The sequence below is a fragment of the Fragaria vesca genome, linkage group LG3 (genome assembly GCF_000184155.1).
Source record: "Fragaria vesca subsp. vesca linkage group LG3, FraVesHawaii_1.0, whole genome shotgun sequence".
Lineage (NCBI taxonomy): Eukaryota > Viridiplantae > Streptophyta > Magnoliopsida > Rosales > Rosaceae > Fragaria > Fragaria vesca.
Genome location: NC_020493.1, coordinates 13,511,169 through 13,533,107, shown reverse-complemented (window position 1 = coordinate 13,533,107; position 21,939 = coordinate 13,511,169). Strand labels below are relative to the sequence as shown.

Sequence of the window (21,939 nt, the reverse complement as noted above, 5' to 3'; positions counted from 1 at the left end):
GCAAGAAGGTTGCATTGGTGGGTCTTTGCGTTCGTCTTCACCGATGGAGAAAGCTATGTTCTTTGCTCTTTACTAGGTTGCTGTTTTGCGGTTTTGATTAGTGAGAAAGGCAGGTTGTTGTAGTGTTATGGAAATTGGGTTATGAGTTTTCACATTTCGAATTATGAAAACAAGAGTTAATTTGGTTTTGATTTGGTTATGATTAAGCCTTATGTTGTGCACTTGTGCCTTATTCTGAAGTTCATGATCTTCTTCTTTTTAATGTTCTTTATTACCAAGATATTGTGCTTCGTTGAAATAATCATGAATCCCCGTCGTACTAATCGACCGGCTGGTACTGAACAATTATTGGTTACATATTTCTCAGAGAGAATAGTAAGTATATTAATGGCCACCGGCCGGGCACTGGTGAGTGGTGAGTAGGAAAGAGAGGTGTTTGGACGATTTGTCTGAAAGCAATGAATATTGGAGCGGCTGGAATTCACCACGTCGATGGCTGAAAATCTCATGAACGGTTCTGTAAAAGTGACATCACCGACTCTACGACTACGACTATCTAACAGTTGAAGGGGGATATAAGTTTAGTGCTCTTAGCTTTACTTTTTCGACAGAATGTGAATAGGCTAGGTAAGAAGATAGTTTATACCTCTATATAAATCTTAAGGACAAATGTGGGGAAGTTTTGATAGCAAAAGGGAAAGTTGTTAGGTGTTCCATCTAGTTTTCCAGTTTGATCGAACAAGGTTTCGTTGAATTTGTTTGTAATAAGGAACATGATTTTGACTGTTTCTCTTACTAATCAAAGTAGGAAACCTTACCAAGTAATGAAAGGAAACCTCATTGGAATCCTTATTCAAACTGGATAACTAGATAGACTCTATATAAACACTGAAATGGTTCTTTATTTAGATTTTCAATAGTCAAGCTTTCAAACCCTTAAGTTTGTGGGGGAGTAGGATATTGAAGTAGGATTAGGCTAGGTGAGAGGTTGGATCATGAAATCGCCTCCCCAATTGTCAATATTACTTTGAGCATACTATGTATGAAGATCAAGCAATCGAGGATATAAAGCTTGCCCTTCAGCAAATTTCCCTTCAAGAACAATATGAAAAAGGGCAAAGTCATGCAATTCAGGAAGTTGCTATATCTGCAAGACAACCAAGGTTGGTTTGCGAAGTTTGTACTAATACTTTTACCAACAGCTTGGATCGTCTCACTCATTTCCCAGATGGAACTCCAGTTTGCTGTGACGTAATATGGAACCAAACATTTTGTCCCAAACATCTACATGATGGAACTCCAATATGCTTTGGCTGCATGAGGTTAAAGACGAGTGATGTAACATATATAAATCTCGGCGATGGTCGGGAAACATGTCTGGATTGTTATTCTACCGCAATCTTCGACATCCGGCAATGCGAACCTCTCTTGGTCAATAAATGTCACGAATTTTTCCATACACTCGACATTGACCTACCGGACGACGTTCGTGTTTTCTTGGTCGACACGATAGAGATGGCCAGACTTTCTGGCGAGCAAGAACCAATTTTCGGGTTGGGATTAGAGGCTGATATGGATGATATGGCCACCATCACTGGTGTTACAAGTTGTTCGAGGAAAGGGAATAGCATTGTAGTGGAGCAAGAGATGATAGAGGCAAGGGAGTATAGAACCGGCATAGCTATCTTGTTCGGTTTACCCAAGATTATGACACAGGCAATCTTGGCTCATGAGATGATGCATGTATGGTTTCGATCGAAAGGTGTCGAACCCGAGAAACTGGAAAGGAAACTGGAAGAAGGAATGTGTCAAGTAATAGGTTGGAAATGGTTGGATTGGCTGGAGAGTGAAATTAACTCATCATCATCAACAACTACTACTAGTCATGAGCAGACTCAGTTTCGGAGGAAGTTAATAGAAACATACAAGTTTGTGGTGGAAGAACATGACTCTGATGAATATGGCCAAGGATTTAGAGAGGTTGAATCGGATGTTGCAAGATTTGGCCTTAAAACTACAATTAACTGTATGATTAACTCAGCCAACATCGATATCAAAAACTGATGGGTTGCTTGATAAGTTTCTTGTGATTCACTTCTTTTAGTAGTGAGGACTGAGGAGACACACACATCGCTATAGAGTGTAGTCCCTAGCTAGGCATGATCAAAATTAGAATTAGATTGAACATCAAATTAATGGTTTTCTCTGTTAGTCTTGGATATATAATTTTCGAATTTTTGTTACATGAAAAAAAAAAAAAAATTTGTAACTCTCCCCCTGTTTTTTTTTTAGGCAAAATATCAAGAATTTCATTAAATGGGAATACAATATATTACAACCATGAGTGATGTCGGTGGTAGAAATAAATTCCCCACTCTCCTTCCTACCTACCCAAAACACTAACGATTACAGTGGACAAGAACCGATAGGGGTTCAACCATAACCTAACATAATCCAAAAGTCTCGATACATCCTTACAATCAACCTTAAGAAGAAACAACCTCTTCAAACATTATATGCCAAAACTACTAGCATGTATGCATAGGTAATGTTTACACCTAGAATTAATATTTTATTGGGCAGTAATTGTCTATGTGAATATTAGTTAAATTCATGGTCCATGTCACACCGGCGAGCCCGAATAATGTTGGGATTAGAGACGGGTTACCTCGCCTATGATTTCATGCAAGCTAGATATGTGGTTCGCATGCAGGCCTTCTCATATATGGTCCATGTCACACCGGCGAGCCCGAATAATGTTGGGATTAGAGGCGGGTTACCTCGCCTATGATTTCATGCAAGCTAGATATGTGGTTTGCATGCATGCCTTCTCATATATGGACAGAAGTTGGCGGGCGAGCTGGACAAAGTTCGCATGCAATGAGACTTCACATGAGTGGAAGATTGAGACATGGATTGTTGGCGAAATAGATGCATGCGAAGAGGTGAGCTCGCGCATGAGTTCGCACAGAAGGACTTCGCGCGTAAGGATAAGAAACGTAAGTTATCCAATTTGACTAGTTAACTGTGTTTAATTGCTTGGTGGAGGACTTGCGAAGTAGGTATGCATGCGAAAAGCTAGCAGTATTTGCGTGCGAAGAGCTTACTATGGTTGCATGCGAAAAAGGAGGTCATTATCCTTGGTTTGGGTTTGATCATCAATACGTGCATGGCGAAGTCTGAGGAGTTGGACTAATTACAAAGTCTACTTCTTAATGGATTAACATGGATGCTTATCTCTATGGAATATCATTCGCTAGGAAACATAACTGCCTAAGAATCGTTTACGTCCAGTACATCTCTATTATCGTATCAAGAGGCGGTTAGTATCATTGCCTACGATATTAACATTGAAGACTTCTACAAGTCATTGACATGTTTTGGGCCAATACTTGTGGCCCTAAATAACTCTATATAAAGGAGTTCGAGGATATTCTACAGACACACTCAACAACTCAACAAAAATACAATACAACTCTCAACACAGTTGAACCTCCAGACACTCCCCGAAGCTTTACTTTCGTTTCTCTATACGCTCCCCGGAGCATTGTCTTTTTTTTCTTCCTTCCTAGTTGAAGCTCTGCTCGATCCTACGTTGAGTATCAATATTGTGATGCTCAAGCGAACTACTGTAAAGTCCTTGCCCAGTACGCAAGGCGAATCTGAAGAACCCTGCGGTGGAGTTGGTGCTCTCTCCATCCTTAGTCGCTTGATTAGAACTAGAAGGCTAAGCGCACCCCGCTACTACAACCTCTACTTTCGGCGTCCACGCGGTGTCACGCCAGCAACTACTAAAAGAGACTTTGCATACCCAGACTTACTAGTGTGGCCAAAACATTGGCACGCCCAGTGGGACCAGGGTAGTCTCTGACGTTACCTTCATTGGGATCGGAGATCGGAAACAAAGAGGCGATAATGGATTGGCACGGTTAAAAAGAGGAATGGGTTGCTTATAAAGAGAAATGGGATGCCATCCTCAAGCGACATTGTGAGCTTGAGGCTGCTGAAAAAAACGAAAAGACTTTACAATGCCAAAATGTAAGGCCTACAGTTGACGAGCATGTCCTTGCCAAAAAGATTGAACTGCCTAGCAGCTATTCTAATGGCAAAGGTTTTCCTTTGGACGAACCTACGTCCAAAGAAGAAATTATTTTGTCAATCAATGATGAAGAACCTGAGGTCGAGGCTGGCGAGATTTTGGATGATAGTCCTATCTCAAAAACTGACGGTGTTCCTCAAACAAAGGAGCTTGAAGATAGGACAGAACAATCCATCTTAGAAGAAGAAATTAGTTCGAACACTGATGATGGCGAACCACAATTTCACATGAAAGGTGACCAAGGAGCCAACTTTCCTATGCGAGATGTATATGTGGACACAGGTCAGATGCATGGGGGGCAAAGCGTAGCTCGCCTTCATTCTTTAATTAACCACCATGATCAGGGGCATGATCAACTCAAGTTTTGTCCAATTACTGGACGTTATCAGGAAGCTGCCCCAAGTCATGACAAGCTTAATTATATATGGTATGGTGGTATACCTAGGCCAATCTGTGGCTTCACATTCCAATATATTTGGAGTCTTTGCATGCAAGTTCAAAGGCCAAATTATGGCTTTAGTATTGTATGTGGGAAACGTTTTTACACCTAGAATTGCAAGTTTATTATACATGGGTGTAAAGTCGAGTATTCTCAGTGCTATCTCACTCTAGTCTGCAGTAGGGACTTGGCGGCATCTACACATGATGCTCATGGATTTCATATGACTGCATCAGAGGCAAAGGTGGATTTGTTGGGTTGTGATGACTCCGAATTTGATTTTGACACAGAGCCAATTTATGATGAATATGATGTAGACTATATGTTGGTCCGTCTGTCAGATAATCATACTCCGCAAGAGTTTAGGACCAGTGAAGCTCCTAATATGGTCCTCTTCCATAACCAATGCGTGGCTATACCTGATAAGACCATGTATTATGACATGATAGTTGGCAACAAGGCTGATCTCGACAGCATATGGTACGCGAGAATGCAATCGAAGATCCTGTTTGGTCAAAAGACAAGGATATGTGGGGGGCAACGAGATGTACTTTACGAACTACCTTGCCCAAATTTTCAAGTTCTTGACGCGAAACAGCTCTGCTCAACATTTAGAAATTCTCAACAACAAGAGTCTCATGCCAGAAACATAACATCGTCGAGACTTGGAGTGAAGCATTGGTGGCCTCCCCCGTAGCCTTACGAAGGGTAACTAACCATGTTGTACTCTCTTCTTTCCTTTACTCTTAGCTTTACTTCAGTTTGCTTTCATTTTTCTTTCTTTCTTGCATTGAAAAAAGAAAATACAAAAAAAATCAAATAGCAGAAAATACAAAAAGAGATCCTTAGTTTTGCTGAAATGCAAGACAACGTTTTTGCCTACAAAAGGCTTAAACTTTACTTAGGGGCCTATCCCAAAGGCTTAAAGCCAACAGGCATTCCACATGCCTTGGAGTTACTGCCAGCGAAGTCAATGTCAGAGGAGAATTGAAGAAATGTTTGCAATGCTGAAAGTTGCAGCAGCCACTACTGGACAGTCAACTTCGCAGATTAAACTGGAATGATCCAGGAAGAACTAGCAGGCGAGCCTTATATCAACAGAAAGCCCTGGATGTCTAGTTTCTATAGGATTTTACGGTTCGTCATTCCGACATTCCTGGAGAGAGTTATGGCAGTTTGAATGCAGACAGGTCAGGATATGCGCGAATTTGCAATGTGTTTTCATGACCTTGCAGCATGCTTTCCTTTATTGGGGGCATATAAGTTTTGTATACCTTTATTCATACACCGGGATCTACTCAAGGTCGATCCACAAATTTTTTCAATGTTTGCTAACTTTGATGATGTACGGTACTACAACTCCTTCACTAGGGGACATACTAAAGTTTTGATGTCCTTCATTATTCTCAAGTATCACCGAACAGACATCAAAACTAGGGGGCACATATGGGATAGAGATGTGTTCCAAATATTTTAGACTTTAGACCATTCTTGAGATGGCTTGGTCATTATTTAGGCCAACACATGTGGCCTCTAACAAAAAAAAATTTCAAGATTATGCGGCCGTTCGCCGACATGATCCTTTTGTTTAACTCTCATTGGTTCGCATTGGGGGGCAGCGAAGTACATGCCAATGTCAAAAATTTCTGGCTTTAGACCCTTCTTGAGATGTCTTGGTCATTATTTAGGCCAACGCCTATGGCCTCTACAAAAAAAAAAATCAAGATTATGCGGCCGTTCGCCGACATGGTCTTTTTGTTTGACTCTTATTGGTTCGCACTGGGGGGCAGCGAAGTACATGGCCAATGTCAAAAAGATGGTTCGCCATCGTCAAGCGCTCAGGCGAAGGGCAATTTTGAATCCAGTTAAAGCAAACGTCTACTCAAGGTACATCCCTTCGCGAGATACATCCCTTCGAGGTCAGATGATTCCTTTTCGAATATATCCACTCGAGGTACATCAGTTAAAGATACATTCATTAGAGATACATCTACTCGAGGTATGTGCAATGTACCATGTATTCTGAGTAGAGAAAGCGAAGTGCAAGCGAAACGCATGTTGAGTTCAAGTCCAAGGTACCTAGCTATGTTAAGTTCATGATTATCAGCTTAATATGGTATTAGTTGAATCATTTCAGCAGCTTCGCTACAGTGCTTTGTTGCTGGGTACTTGAGTTTCAAGGCCTATTCTGTGGCTTGTTTACTCACACTCATTTTTGTGTATGACCTGAGCCAATACCAGTGGCTTTGGAGCAGCATGACTTCGAGGCTGGGGGGCAATGTTTACACCTAGAATTAATATTACTGGGCAGTAATTGTCTATGTGAATATTGGTTAAATTCATGGTCCATGTCACATCGGCGAGCCCGAATAATGTTGGGATTAGAGGCGGGTTACCTCGCTTATGATTTCATGCAAGCTAGATATGTGGTTCGCATGCAGGCCTTCTCATATATGGACAGAAGTTAGCGGGCGAGCTGGACAAAGTTCGCATGCAATGAGACTTCGCATGAGTGGGAGATTGAGACATGGATTGTTGGCGAACTGGATGCATGCGAAGAGGTGAGCTCGCGTATGAGTTCGCACAGAAGGACTTCGCGCGTAAGGATAAGAAACGTAAGTTATCCAAATTGACTGGTCAACTGTGTTTAATTGCTTGGTGGAGGACTTGCGTAGTAGGTATGCATGCGAAAAGCTAGCAGTACTTGCGTGCAAAGAGCTTACTATGGTTGCATGCAAGGAAGAAAATTTCAGTGATTACGGAAATTTCGACCCTCCAAAATATGAAAATTTCGGGGAAATATCGATTGCAGTAAAAAAATGAGAAAATTGACGGAAATTTGAAGAAAAACAAGGAAATTTTAAACCAAACTTTAAGAGATGTTTGTTTTCTATATTATGTACTATATTTGAAATGAAAACCTTGAATAAACATTGATCTATAGGGAGTTGTAGTAAGTAAAGGTGAAAAGGTTAGTGCTGTTGGTGTTGGGTATTTTTGGATAGTGAAAAGGTGAATTGTTGTTGGTGTTGGGTATTTTTGGAGTTGGGTTGGGAAAATTGAGAGAGAAGGCCCAAACTCTCTTTTCTCTCTCTCTCTTCTTCTTCCTTCCCCGAGTCTCTCTCTCTCCCTGCCGGATTTTCTTCACCGCCGTCCGCTTCCGTCCGGCCGAGATAGGGGGCGAGCTAGGTGTCGAAATGAAGCTTGGAGCATCCTCTTCACGTCTAGGTAGGTGATTGGTTGGGTTGCGTCGCCGTGAGGGATGAATCGCACCGAGAAGGTGCGGCTGCACAGTGGCCGAGTCGTCGTCGGAACTGCCTTTTCCGGCCACCATAAACGGCGCGGCTGGTCTCGTGTGGAAGCTCTCCTCCAGTACAACAAAACCTTAAAAGGTTTCATTCCCTCTTGATCTAAGTAGGGAGAATCGGTGAGTTGAAGTTTTAGGGCTCAATGTTTTGATTCGATTACCCTATCTAGGCTTGGAATTGGTGTTTGTGTTAGTTAGGGAAGTTGTTGTGCGTGTTGAGAGGAAGATTGTGTCAAATTTTAGTGAGCATTGGAGGTGGCCGGAGTTGGGCTGCCGGCGGAGCAGACGGCGGTGTCGCCTCTTTTGGGAAATTTTTTTGGGTGATTTCAACAGTTTCAGCCAGATATCGAAAATATAGCGATATATCGCGAAATATCAATAGTTTCGGACCAAAAATTTTGGGGTGAGAAATATATTTCGCTGTGTGAAAAAACGAAATTTTCTGCGATATTTCGCCAAAAATATCGATTTTTTTTCCTTGGTTGCTTGCAAAAAAGGAGGTCATTATCCTTGGTTTGGGTTTGATCATTATCCTTTGGGTATATGTGCAATATATGTACATGGAGTCCATTACCTGCATGGTAGAATCATGCTTAATAGTTTACTTTTAAAAAAATACTAAGTAATCACCTGCAACGTATCTGTAAAGTATCTGCGTTCTCCTCTCAAGCATTGCAAGTCTTATCACTAGGACCACCTGAAATCCTTATATAAACTATAAATCATGAAAAGTGGAATTCAGCTATAATTCTTACATACTTGCAATGTAAGATGGTATTTACAAAACAATAAATTAAGATTCAGCTCGACATGGAAATAATCTATAAACAAACTCCATTAAGAACGATGTGAAGTGAGTTTAAATGATAGCTAAATCAAAACAACCCTATATGTGAAAACACAGTAGTATTGACTTGAAATTCTAAGAAGATTCTAAACAAAAACAGCACTATAACATGATTAAATTAAATTGAGAACATACATTAAGTGACTTACTTGCAGAAACTTGATGGGATTAATTGTCAATCTGCAATATCATTGATTTGCTGCTCAATGAGCTGCCCCTATGTAAATCAATGCTGATTGGAGCTCGAGTAGCATCATTCTCACTAGTTGGCTGGAGGAAGAAACCATAAAATAAAATTAAAAACCGCTATAATTTGGATATTGAAATACATTGGTAAATTGTACTTACCTAAAAAGGAGTCTGATTAAGCTTTCAAAACAGCTGATTTACCAGCACCCTGTAAACCAAAAATAAAATAAACTATCATCATCTCCAGAAATTTAGGGGAGTTTCTCAAGTCTATTAATAACATATTAATAACATAGTAAGTAAAGATATACGAGTACACTAACAATGCACATAAAAATGCAGCTGAGCAAAAAGGCACCAGCATGCACACACATTATAAGCACGAAATGAGATCCTATATACAATTAAAAGAGGGACACATTATCTCCTATTTTTTCTACAAGAATCTTAACATGGTTCCTCACTACAAGTCATTATATATACCTCAATATGTGTGTGTATATATATATATATATATATGTAGAAACTAATAACAGAGAGTACAAGAAAACATACAAAGCAAAAATTCTTCAATAAACAAATCAATTTGCAATTTTGTATTACATTACAGTACTCTCATTTTAATATTCAAACAACAAACTGAGAAAGCAAGAAAGAGTTTTTTATATCCACAGGCGAAAATAGAGAGAAAAAATTGAAAAGTGACTGTGTTAGATTTTACCTTGATTGGAGACAACCATGAAACCAGAGATGGAATCTGCATTAAGACAAGAAACTAAGAGACTGCTAAATAAAGGTAGAGAAACAAAGAAAATGAAATGGCTAAAGGGGGATTGGCAGAAAGTGATGGAAGAGAGACATAATTTTTGTTGACATTCATTGGTTACAGACGCCAAGCAATTCTCTTCCTTTGCCTCAGAGCTTCATTTGCTGTTCCTCCAACATTTATATATAGAAGCCAGAGAGAGATATTTTAGAGAGATAGATAGAGAGATATAGTATGTTAGAGTTGGATGGTCTCCAAACACATGTTATTTGACCACAATAGAAACTACATCATCAAATTTTCATGGTGAAGGTTATGCACTTATGCCTTTTGAAATTATTTTTATCAGATTGAACAATCCCATTATATGATCATTGTCTAGCTATAATTACGAACTCATGTTACTCAACATCATCAACTCAATCAAAATCTAAACACAGGGAAAGGAAAAAAACAAAAACAAGAAATCTGTAATTTGAGTACGAAACTTCAAAACTAGGGGAAAAAGTGAACACAAATTCTAATTTGATACTATATTAGCAAAAAATAATCCAAAAAATAGATAGAGTTTTGAATTTCTGAGCTGATTTAGTGAAATCAAGAGCTAAACGTTTTGAATTTTCACTTGGAAATGGCCTCTTCGTTCATCTTCAAGTCGTCCATGTGCGCCTTATATCGGATCTGTTGCAGCGCTGACATGATTCCTTTGATATCACTGCAAAAAAATTCAAATCGAACACATCAAAAGCCGATTCCGTAAGCGAAAGCAAGAGATATGAAGGAATTAGAGGAAAAGAACATGGAGAGGTTGAGATCGAGGTTGGCCGACTTGATGAGCTCGGGCTCGGCTGCGCGCTTCTTCTGGGTGGTGGTTTAGGCGGCGGACATGGTTTGCGAGGGTTTGGAGCTTTTAGGGTTTGGGAGGTTGAAATTGGGGGTTTTCAGATATGGGTCTCCGAAGATAAGAGGAATTGGTTTGAGGGTTAGATATAGAAGAGAGGATTCGATCAGTTTGAGAATGAGATATATGAGAGAATTTGGTTTGTGAGGAAGAGAGGAAGAGAGGTTTCAGTTGTGAGAAAAATCACTCAATTGAGAACTTCAAACAAATTATCGGGAAGATAGGTCTATAAAGTGTCCAAAAAAAGACATTCGTTGTACCAAAAAAATATTAGATATTTACGTCAATATAAAGACGACAAAAGAGTGTCGTCTTAGATCAAACCATTATATTGCAAATTTTGGGTTGTTTTAAGACGACAGACGTCTGTCATCTCATGAACACGCTAATTTAAGCTGTCTGTGAGTTGCTACATTCAGACGACATATATTTAAATGTGTGTCGTCTAAATGTATCAGACGACAGCAAATACGTCTTCTGTCGTCTGATCCAAGTCGTCTGAAGCCAAAAAAGACGTAGTGAATACAATACAACTCTCAACACAATTGAACTTCCAGACGCTCCCCGGAGCTTTGCTTTCGTTTCTCTGTACGCTCCCCGGAGCATTGTCTTTTTTTTCTTCCTTCCCAGTTGACGCTCTGCTCGATCCTACGTCAAGTATCGATATTGTGACGCTCAGGCGGACTACTGTAAGTCCTTGCCCAATACGCAAGACGAATCTGAAGAACCTTGCGGTGGAGTTGGTGCTCTCTCCATCCTCAGTCACTTGATTAAAAGCAGAAGGCTAAGCGCACCCCGCTACTACAACCTCTACTTTCCGTGTCCGCACGGTGGCACGCCCACAACTACTGAAAGAGACTTTGCATACTCAGATTTACTGATGTGGCTAAAACAGGTAACTTTCCCGTTACATTGACAATAAGAACTAATTGAAGTTAAAATAATCGTTGAAAACAACAACATAACCATGACACACCCCACAACCCGATACCAACATACCAAAACCCTAAATCCTCGCTAAAAGAGGGACACCTAACCAACCAAAACAACCACCAAAAACCTAAACAACCAAAAACAAAAAGAAAAAAAAAACCTATAAAATACCCATCGAACCTGGGCCTAAATAGGACTAGGCCCAACCACCAGCCGATTGGAACTCAAGGATCATGCAGCCCGGGTAGCACAACTCGACAACCTCCACCCCCTCTGAACGTTGAGAACGTCGTGCCACCACCAATGTCCACGACCACAAGGAGAGAAACATGCCGCGTTGAAACCAACCCCCCTCCTTCCACCATCTGTTCTCAGACATGACAAAGAGAAACAACCTAGATCGCGAACCCAGCCCGGGAACCAAGATAATGTGCCTTCTAAATCATTTCCATTCTTTTATTATGTGTTAGTAAATGCAGAACATTTTTACTACCTCGTAATCAATATCTCTCGTTTCATTCCAGTAGGTAAACTGTAAGCGGAAAGTTGAAGAGGAGAATTAACGAGAAACACATGGTACACGTTATTAGTTCAATACTATGTTTACTGTTAGATCCAAATCAATGCGAAAGCGCAAATCGCTTAAATTTTTGTCTTTTATTTCCATGATTGGTCTACCCTAGTCAGACTTGTTGTACCGATTGGGAAAGTATTAGTTAATTATATTTGATTGATTTTCAACTACTACTCTGGAAAGAAAAATGACGAGAACACGTTTGTGCTGAATCCCAAATCAGGAATGGCCCCAGTTAGTTGGTCTGCCTCTTTCCAGATGAATCCACGGAGTAAAATATTTAAAATATCCTTTATTTTTTTAAATTTTCGTTTTTATAATAATCGATATTGATTTTCATATCTTTTTGATATTTTACATTTAGTTTATTTTTAGTCAAATATACAACTTTTAGATAAAATTTAGTAAAATTTCCGTCGATATTCGATATTATCTCGATATATCCATCGAGATTTCATTTTTTCAAACCATCGAAATTTTTATGATCATCGATATTTTACTCCTTGGATGAATCTATCCTATTTATGTCAGATTTGTCATCCAAGATATACAGTAGAACTATTTCCAACTTTAATCATCTCCCCTTGCCAATATCGATCCATGGCTATATATACAAAAGCTTAGCAGAGCAAAGCTCAAAGCATATATACAGAAACTAAATCATCATGTCTTTCCAAGCAGCTATTGTGACACCAAATGCTAAGCCTGAAATTGTTCACAGGACGGCAAATTATCACCCTAGTATTTGGGGAGATCGTTTCATCAAATGCGATTCCGAAGACAACGTACGTAATGATATAGCATATTATATATATATATAAATATTTATATATATATATATACACACATATATCTATATTTTGAATCTTTGATGGTGCTAAATTGCATGTGTTGTTTTTGCTGCAGATAACTCGTGTCCTTAGGCAACAACAAGTTGAGGAGCTGAAAGCAGTAGTAAAGAGAGAAGTATTCAAAAATCAGGCAACTGATTTTTCACATCAACTGAAGTTAATCGATGCGATCCAGTGCCTTGGTGTGGCTTACCATTTCGAAACTGAAATAGAAGAAACCCTAGAGCATACTGTCACGCCCTGCCTATTAACAAGGAGCTTTCTTGAGCGTTTTGATGCAAGCATGGCTCAAGGAAGGTTTTGGAGAGCACATGAGCATTCTAGAAGCATCCGGAACATTATGGAAGGTCCTGGAAGCATCTAGAATATTATGGAAGGTCTTAGAAGCTTCCGGAAGGATCGGGAAGCATGCAGACAACTCTAGAACTCTCTAGAACCTTAGAGAGTCTCTAGGACACTCCGGAACTCTCTAGAACCCTAGAGAGGCTAAAGGCTCAAGGCTACTCCGGAAGTCTCTAGAATACTCAAGGCAACACTTAGAGTTGTATAGAAAACTCTAGAAACCTCTATATTTGTAAATGTCCTAGAATTATCTAGAACCTTAGGCAAGGGGGGATGATGCCTATAAATAGGAAGGCACCCCTCCCATTTGAGGCATAGAGAGTTGGATAACAGTCAAGCTCACTTGTAAAGTTTTGTAAAGTTCTCTTAAAGCTTAATACAAGTTCTCTCTTTCAAAGATCTTCTCCCTTCGTTCGAGTGTTCTAGCCAAAGTGTTTGCGTGAGTAAGGCTGACTTAGCATAAGGGAAGTGCTAAAGCCGCACGAGTAACTTAGGAAAAAAGGAAGCTCGTGACAATACGCATGCTAAATATCATGACTATGATGGTGACCTATACAATGTTTCTCTTGGTTTTCGGCTACTCAGGCAGCATGGATACAATGTTTCATGTGGTATGTAATTTTGTATGTAAAGAAATGTATGTTTTTTTTTTCGCCAACCATAAATTCATTTTTATGCTCGCCTCCTTGACATATTTGAGCAGATATATTCAACAAGTTCAAGGATGCAAATGGTAGCTTCAACGAATGCTTAATCGATGATGTGCCGGGTATGCTAAGCTTGTATGAAGCAGCACATCTTAGGGTGCGGGGAGAAGAGATACTAGATGAGGCTGTTGTTTTCACCACCACTAACCTTGAGAAAGTAACAACTGGTGTAAGCTACCCACTGGCAGCGCAAGTAACTCAGGCCTTACATAGACCTCTCCGGAAAGATCTCGAGAGGGTTTGTGCTAGGCGTTACATGTCAATATACCAAAACGAAGCTTCACACAATGAAGCTTTGCTGAAACTTGCTAAGTTGGATTTCAATCTTGTTCAGTCTTTGCACAAAGAGGAGCTCAGTGAGATCACCAAGTAAGTTAATTTGTAAGTGAAGAACTACGTAAGTAGCAACGAGTGGAGTTATGTATGAGCTGATTATTAACACAATATTGCTTGCATAGGTGGTGGAAGGAGCTAGACTTTGCAAGGAAGCTGTCATTTGCAAGAGATAGGATGGTGGAGTTGTACTTCTGGATAGTGGGAGTTTACTTTGAACCCCACTACTCTTCTGCTCGAAAAATTCTTACAAAAGTGATTGCGCTGGTATCAGTAATGGATGATATCTACGATGCATTTGCTACCTTTGAAGAATTGGATATCTTTACTGCAGCTATGGAGAGGTTAAATTTGTTACAATCCAAACCTCTTTGATATGCCCTTCAATTGATTATAACCGGTTTGTTATATATGCAAATCTCAGGTGGGATATCAAATGCATGGATGACCTCCCAGACTATATGCAAATATTTTATAGTGCACTTTTGAATGTGGTCAGTGAAATTGAGGAAGAATTGGCAAAGGAAGGAAAATCATACCGAGTTTATTATGTTAAGGAATCAGTATGTATTACACAGATCCAAAATTATTCAAATAATTTGATTTTGCAGCGCATGATCATTTACCGTATATATTGGAAACATTATTATGTAACATATTATCTTTCTAGTTGAAAGGTGTGGCTCGAGCATACTTTGAAGAGGCCAAATGGTTCAAAGACGAGCGAATCCCAACCGTGGAGGAGTATTTACGTTCTGCAATATTTTCAACTGGTTATCCTATGCTTGCAACTGTATCCTTGGTTGGCATGGGGGATATTGTAACAGAGGAGACATTTCAATGGCTGTTCAATGATCCTAAAATCGTCATAGCTTCCACAACACTTTTTCGACTCATGGACGACATTGTCACCACCAAGGTACCAAAACTGGCCCTTTAACTGGTAAAAGTTGAATGTTATACTAATTTGAAGCTCTGTAATCACAGTTTGAGAAAGAGCGAGGTCATGTTGCTTCGAGTATCGATTGCTACATGAAACAACATGGGGTCTCAGAGGAAGAGGTGATCGAGGTGTTTAACAAGCAGGTTGTGGATTACTGGAAGGATATAAACGAAGAGTTTCTAAGGCCAACTGCTGTTCCAATGCCTGTGCTTCTGCGTGTTCTTAACTTGACAAAAGTAGTTGATCTGCTTTACAAAGGAGAAGATGGCTACACTCGTGTTGGAAAAGTTATGAAAGAATGTGTTGCTACACATTTTATTGATCCTGTGCCACTATGAGTGGGATCGGTTTAGATATTATCTAAAGAGTCTCGTTCACCTAGTAAGCAACTAATCAGCGAGGGACTTGGTCAATATTGGAACTTGTGTGGTATTTATCCCACATTAAAGAAGAATTAAATGTGTGAGTCTTTATATGGAAACACATATATGACTCATTAAATGGATAATAGGCCTAATATGGGCTTGGTGGGCTTTCTATTGGGTTTCCAATAGAAATAAATAAATAAATAAATATATATATATATATATATATATTAATATATATATATATATTTAATAAAAGTCAAAGATTGGGCCTTGGGCCTTTTGGGCTCTGTTGATTAAATCCGAATTTAATTTTTAGAAATTAATATTAATTAATTTGGATAAATATCAAAAGACATAACTGTCCGAGCAGTTGTGTCTGTCCGAACAGTTATACCTGTTCAAATTGACTTGTATATAAAGACGACTTATGTCATTGTTTTGATCATCGAATCATTTTTCTTCTTCCTCCCCAAAACTATTTCTTCTGAAGCATACGCCAAGGTCAAGTTCTTGTGCAAGAACTTGAACCAGATAGTTGTATCCTCTTGATAGACATCTGAAACTGCAGCACAAGCAGGGATGAATTTCTGTCTTAGGTCACTGCAAGGAAGGCCTCTATCTGATCAATCAAGTTAGTGTTGTTCGTTTAATTTCGTTGTTATTTTCAATTTCAGTTTAATTTCGTTGTTATATATATATTGTTGTGAACGGATATTCGATTGGTTCTAACAGTCAATTACCATTAGATCAGACCATTTCAAATCTCATGGTTGAGAAAAAAGGAGAATAACTTAAATAAATCACCTTATCTTATATAAGAACGTATTTGTAAGATTTCCTTTGTCATTGTTTGAATAAATGTACCAAAATATCTATATATGAAGTTTGTTTCAAATGGATGTATTTGTTTCTCCTATTTTTAATATAACATAGAAAAGAAATTCTGGAAATGAGAAGTGGCTGACCTCCCATACGTCCCATTCAATAGCCAACTCTGTAAGTGTATAAAACGTTTTTTTGATAAAAAGTGAGTATAAAAGTTCCATGTACAGAAGTACGTTGCAAACAAGAATAGAATCCTAAGCAACTGTAATGTTCATGAAGTTGGGCCAGGCATGAGTGTACTTAGGTAGTGTTTAAGAGGTAATGTCCAGGCCCATTAGAGATGATTGTTCCATCCTTCGGTATGTGATTTACAAAATGTTCAAATAGGGAGGGAACATTGGGATTTTGTAAAGCAATTGCCGTCTTTTACCTAAAGAGCATAGAGAACTTGTGCTACAACACATAAAGTATCTTCGGAGTCATAAATGTAACGACTAAAAACGCCTAATTAAAGGCAACAATGAGAAAACACTGACTGCTTGATCTCATCAATGTGTTATTGCCAGGTCTGGAGGGAGGCAAATTTTGCAGTTGATGCTTTGACGAACTTTGAACCCAAATGGCTAGCTTGTGTTCGTTTTTCTTGATTTTTTTTCTCATGTTGGCGTTTTGATGTGGTCTAGTTCAGTTCACTACCAGGACAAGCACTTTAGCCGATGAAAAAGTTTCGTCGACCTGTTAGCTAAATTCGTAGGCTAAGATCTTAGCCGACGAGCCATCATCGGGACAAGGTCGTCGGCGATGACTTTAGCCGACGAAAAAAAAAATTCCGTCGGCTATAGTCCCACAGTTTAGCCGACGAAAAACATGTCGTCGGTTTTTATTACAGACTTCAGCCAACGAAACAATTAAGATATTCGTCGGCTAAAGTCTGTAATAAAATTTTTTTTCCCAGACTATAGCCGCCGAAATATAGTCTGTTTCGTCTGCTAAACCTTATAAAAAATTAAAAAAATAACTATAGCCGACGAAATATAGTCTGTTTCGTCGGCTAAACCTTATAAAAAATTAAAAAAAATAACTATAGCCGACGAAACATGCCATAATTCGTCAGCTAAACCTTATAAAAAAATTAAAAAATTCTATAGCCGACGAATAAACTGAAGATATTCGTGGGCTATAGTATTTAAATATCGTCGGCTAAAGTTGCTGGTTTTTGAAAAAAAAACTGCAGAAACTTTCGGCCACCTCCAATCACCACCAAAATTTGACAGAATTTTCCTCTCAACATTTCGAACAACTTTCTGGAAGAAGTCGAAGCCCAATTCTAAGCCTAAACAGGTCAATTGAATCAAAATATAAAAATCCCCAATTTTAAACCCTAAAAACTTCAAATCTTCGATTCTCCTCACACACACCCAATCGAGCTACCAAATTCTAAGGGAATGTAGTACTAATCAAACTCAACTTATCCATATATAGAACTCATCAAATGGTGACCTGAGGAAGGAGAAATTCGATCGACACCGAATCCGAACCGGCGGAGTTTTGGAGCTCAATTTATCCCTCACGGCGGCGCCACTCGATGCACCACCTGTCCAGCAATGAAGTAGAGACGACGGTGAAGCTTTTGGGACAAGTGTGGCAGTCTTTAATGGCTTGACGGCGGAGCTAGGCCGAGAAGAAAATCCGACAGGCGAAACAGACTTCTTACCATCCACCTCCAGTAAAACTCCTATATAAAGAACTTTACCCGACGAAATTATTTATTTTCATCGGCTAAACTCTTTTAAAAATTTTGGTTGACCGCAAAAAAATTTTGGTTGAAAATTTTGAAATTTTTCGACTTTAGCCGACGAAATCATATATGATTTCGTCGCCTAAAGTCCTTTGAAAATTTTCCTCCAAATTTGGTTTACCGCCCAAAAATTTTTGACCTTAGCCGACGACTTTTTTAATATCTCATCGGCTAAAGTCTATAAATTCACGAAAACGCTCATATCTCCCTCTATATTACATAGTTTGGTCAAACCTTCCACACGAAAAACTTTCACGTAGATGAGACGCAACCGCCTATATAAAAATTTTCAGACATTTACTTTCCGACGATAGGGCTCCCCATAGGGAATAATAACGGTAAATAGGGTTGACCGCTACTATCGGCACCGAGAATTTACCCGATTTACATGATTTTTGAACCATAGCCGTATTTCACCATTCTGAACACATCTTATTTCACAAGATTTTTGATAATTTTTCTTCCTATATAGAGTTGGTTCACAAAGTTGTATAACCTACTAAACAAGTTATACAACATTAGTAGACACGTTGTGATTCTGATGACTAAAATTCACAAACCAAAATTTGACCGCCGTCAGATATGATCATTATGACGAAAGATGTCTATGGTAAAAAATTCAACTGGATCCGACAACGTTAAGGGCTCGATCGAAACGGTCAACCCTAATCGATCGTCACTTATCACACGAAAACGCTAATATCTCCCTCTATATATTACGTAGTTTTGGTCCAAAACCTTTCCCAACACAAAAAACACTCTCACGTAGATGAGACGCAACTGCCCATATAAAAATTTTGAGACATTTACCTTCCGACGATAGGGCTCCCCATAGGGAATAATAACGGTAAATAGTAGACACGTTGTGATTCCGATGACTAAAATTTACAAACCAAAATTCGACCGTCAGATATGATCATTATGACGAAAGATGTTTATGGTAAAAAATTTAACTAGATTCGACAACGTTAAGGGCTCGATCGAAACGGTCAACTCTAATCGGAAATAAGAAAACGGCATTTTGAAGCTCTATACGGACTCGGATGGCCAAAAAGGCTCATATTTCATAGCATTAGCAATGAGTTTGACTCGTAGGGCCGTTACGCTTCCGGAAAGGTATCACAATAGTCAATCGGACACCAAACGCCAAATCTGCCGCATAGTGAATAATAATGGTAAATTTCATTGACCGCAACTATCGGCACCGAGACTTTACCGGAATACCGTGATTTTTCAACCGTGAACGTATTTCACCATTCTGGTCATATCTTATTTCATGACTTTTTTACGTTTGAAGGTTCTACGTATAGTTTTTTTTCCCAGATGAGTTGTTGTCTAGATCTGCAAATATAAGACACTTTTAGCCGATGAAAAATATAATTTCGTCGGCTAAACTTTTAAAAATTTCGTCGGCTAAAGTTTATAGACTATAGCCGACGAAAAAAATTATTCAGACGACGAAATTTTAATTTCGTCGGCTAAAGTCGACCATAGCCGACGAAAATTTTAAATTAGCCAACGAAGGGAAATTTCGTCGGCTAAAGCCCACTTTAGCCGATGAAAAAATAATTTTAGCCGACAAAAAAATAATTCGTCGGCCTGGTTTTTTATTTTCGTCGGTTAAAACCTTTCTTCCGGTAGTGGTTGTTCTTGTGGTTCTTTGTAATTTTGTTTATATTCATCGGAAAAAACACGCCTAAGGACGACGATGATATATATATGTTCAATCTTAATAGATCATGAATGATTATTAAGGCTAATTAGAAGATTCTAACTAAAAGTCGTCATTGTTGCATGATCGATAATCAATTGTGGACATTAGCTAGTTGTGTAGGAAATTAAAACAAGTAAAATATCAGTACATTTAGGTGTTTGCGGTGTACGTACTAACATCATAGACAATATGGGGAGAAATCAATAAGAGAAACTACACTGTTGATAACATATGCAAACCCAATCGTAGCTAGGTAAACACAGTTATGATCTTTCTTCTAATATCATGATCTTTGACAATCAAATTAAAGACAGAAAATAGGAACACTAAATGTAGTTTAATATGTTTGTCCAAAAAAAAAATGTAGTTTAATATATATATTGAATAGCGCGGCCCCATTCTTTTGTTCTTTTGGTTTTGTCTCTTTTCTCAGAGCAAGTATAGGAATAAGAACCATTCTAATTTCCCTAACTTCCTTCGTACTCACAATGTCGTCTTGAACCCGATTTAGAATACCAATAGCACTGACTGTTAATACAAGTAAATTCCTATCCCTCGCACCGTAAACAATTGAAAAAAAAAAAAAAAAATTAATATCCAAAAAGACCATTCCCTTCAAAACAAGAACGGCGTCGGAGCATAAGCCGGAATAACTGTGACTGAAGCTCGCCTGCAAATCAAGTTTGACCAATCATTTTCACAGCTAAATAACAAATTAAAATTGCAACAAATAAAAAAGGAAACAATAATGGAAGGTTTTTCAGTTTTTTTTTCTATTTATTTACTCTCTTACCCGTAATCATCGGTGTGGCTGCGGCTTTGAGCTCGCGACATTTCTCTACCACTCTTTTCGTTAACCGCTCGCTCAATGCTGGGCGTCCGATCCCGAAGGGATCTCCTCGACACAACGACGTTGTCCTCGGCGATCGTGCACAGCGACGGCGTCCACTCGGAATACTGCAAGGCTGAAGCCGCCGACCCCACCGGCCTCCCGCTCTTCCGCCGCGGTGGCCGCTGAGGTGCCGGTGCCAACCCTAGCTCAGACCTCGTCTGTCTCACAGGAATAACGCGCGGATTCGAAAATCCCCGCGGCGACTTTGCACTCCGCCGTCCGGGGGACGAGGGCAAATGCTTTCCGCTCCCGGGTGACGAAGGCGACACCCGTCCGCGCGCAGGGGACGATACCTCACCGCGAGCGGGGGAAACCATCTTCTTCCTTCCGGAAGGCGACATAGAGGGAGAAGAACCGGCTCGGGACGTCGTACGCGCGGTCATGGTGACACCACAGCAGGAAATCAAGAAGAACTTCATGCTCCTCCTGCAGTTACGTGCGCAGGAAGTCACGTAACTGCGTTTGGATTTTGAACCCAAAGAGATTCAGAGAGAACGGGGCGGTGTTGAAAAAGTGGGAGGCTCCAGGAACCGACCTATTAGTTACGCTTTTTTGGCTCTTCCCTCATTTGATGGTTCAAGGTTTTTGGCTTGCAAGCCAGAGAAACCAGAAGATGAGGGGGTTTGGGGGAGTGGACTTTGTAACGTTGTGACTCTTTTTCTGGGTTTGTTAAGGAGAGAGGGTGGTGGTTTTTATAATGCGTGATCTGGATGAACCTGAACTACGGGAAAAACTGCCCTTTGCATTGTGAGGTTATTACAAGGTGACCCCCCCGTATATGTTTTGGTTGGATGATGGATCTACCTGGCGGCAGTCTCCCCCGACGTCCTGGTTGATAGGGTGACAGCATGGGATCTGAATCGATCTATATCTCTTTTGTAATCGAGTGAGGCGTATTAGTTTGGAGGGAGATTATTATAGACTAGCTAATATAGATTGCTAGCTTAAAAATTACTAAACTTCATCTTTATTTTAAATACAAGTTGTTTTTAGGTTGTTTTTATCGCAGTGACAACTCATGGATTGACAATATAGTAACAAAAAAGAAAAAGAGTCACTATATATATACTGAATTTAGAGAAAAATGATAAGATTTTTTCTTTCTTTCTAT

The 21,939-nt window shown here is 39.4% G+C and overlaps 2 protein-coding genes across 2 annotated transcripts; both read left to right on the top strand.

Moving 5' to 3' along the window:
• The first annotated feature begins 1,038 nt into the window (after positions 1-1,038).
• On the top strand, positions 1,039-2,064 carry LOC101312332 (protein DA1-like). Its single transcript, XM_004295739.1, has one exon. The coding sequence runs from the start codon at positions 1,039-1,041 to the stop codon at positions 2,062-2,064; it is 1,026 nt and encodes a 341-aa protein (XP_004295787.1).
• Positions 2,065-12,720: 10,656 nt separating this feature from the next.
• Positions 12,721-15,569, top strand: LOC101291217 ((-)-alpha-pinene synthase-like). The gene is made up of 8 exons (XM_004294276.1): positions 12,721-12,840; positions 12,962-13,138; positions 13,751-13,859; positions 13,952-14,324; positions 14,414-14,632; positions 14,713-14,851; positions 14,959-15,207; positions 15,276-15,569. The coding sequence occupies exons 1-8, from the start codon at positions 12,721-12,723 to the stop codon at positions 15,567-15,569; spliced, it is 1,680 nt and encodes a 559-aa protein (XP_004294324.1).
• Positions 15,570-21,939: the final 6,370 nt, after the last annotated feature.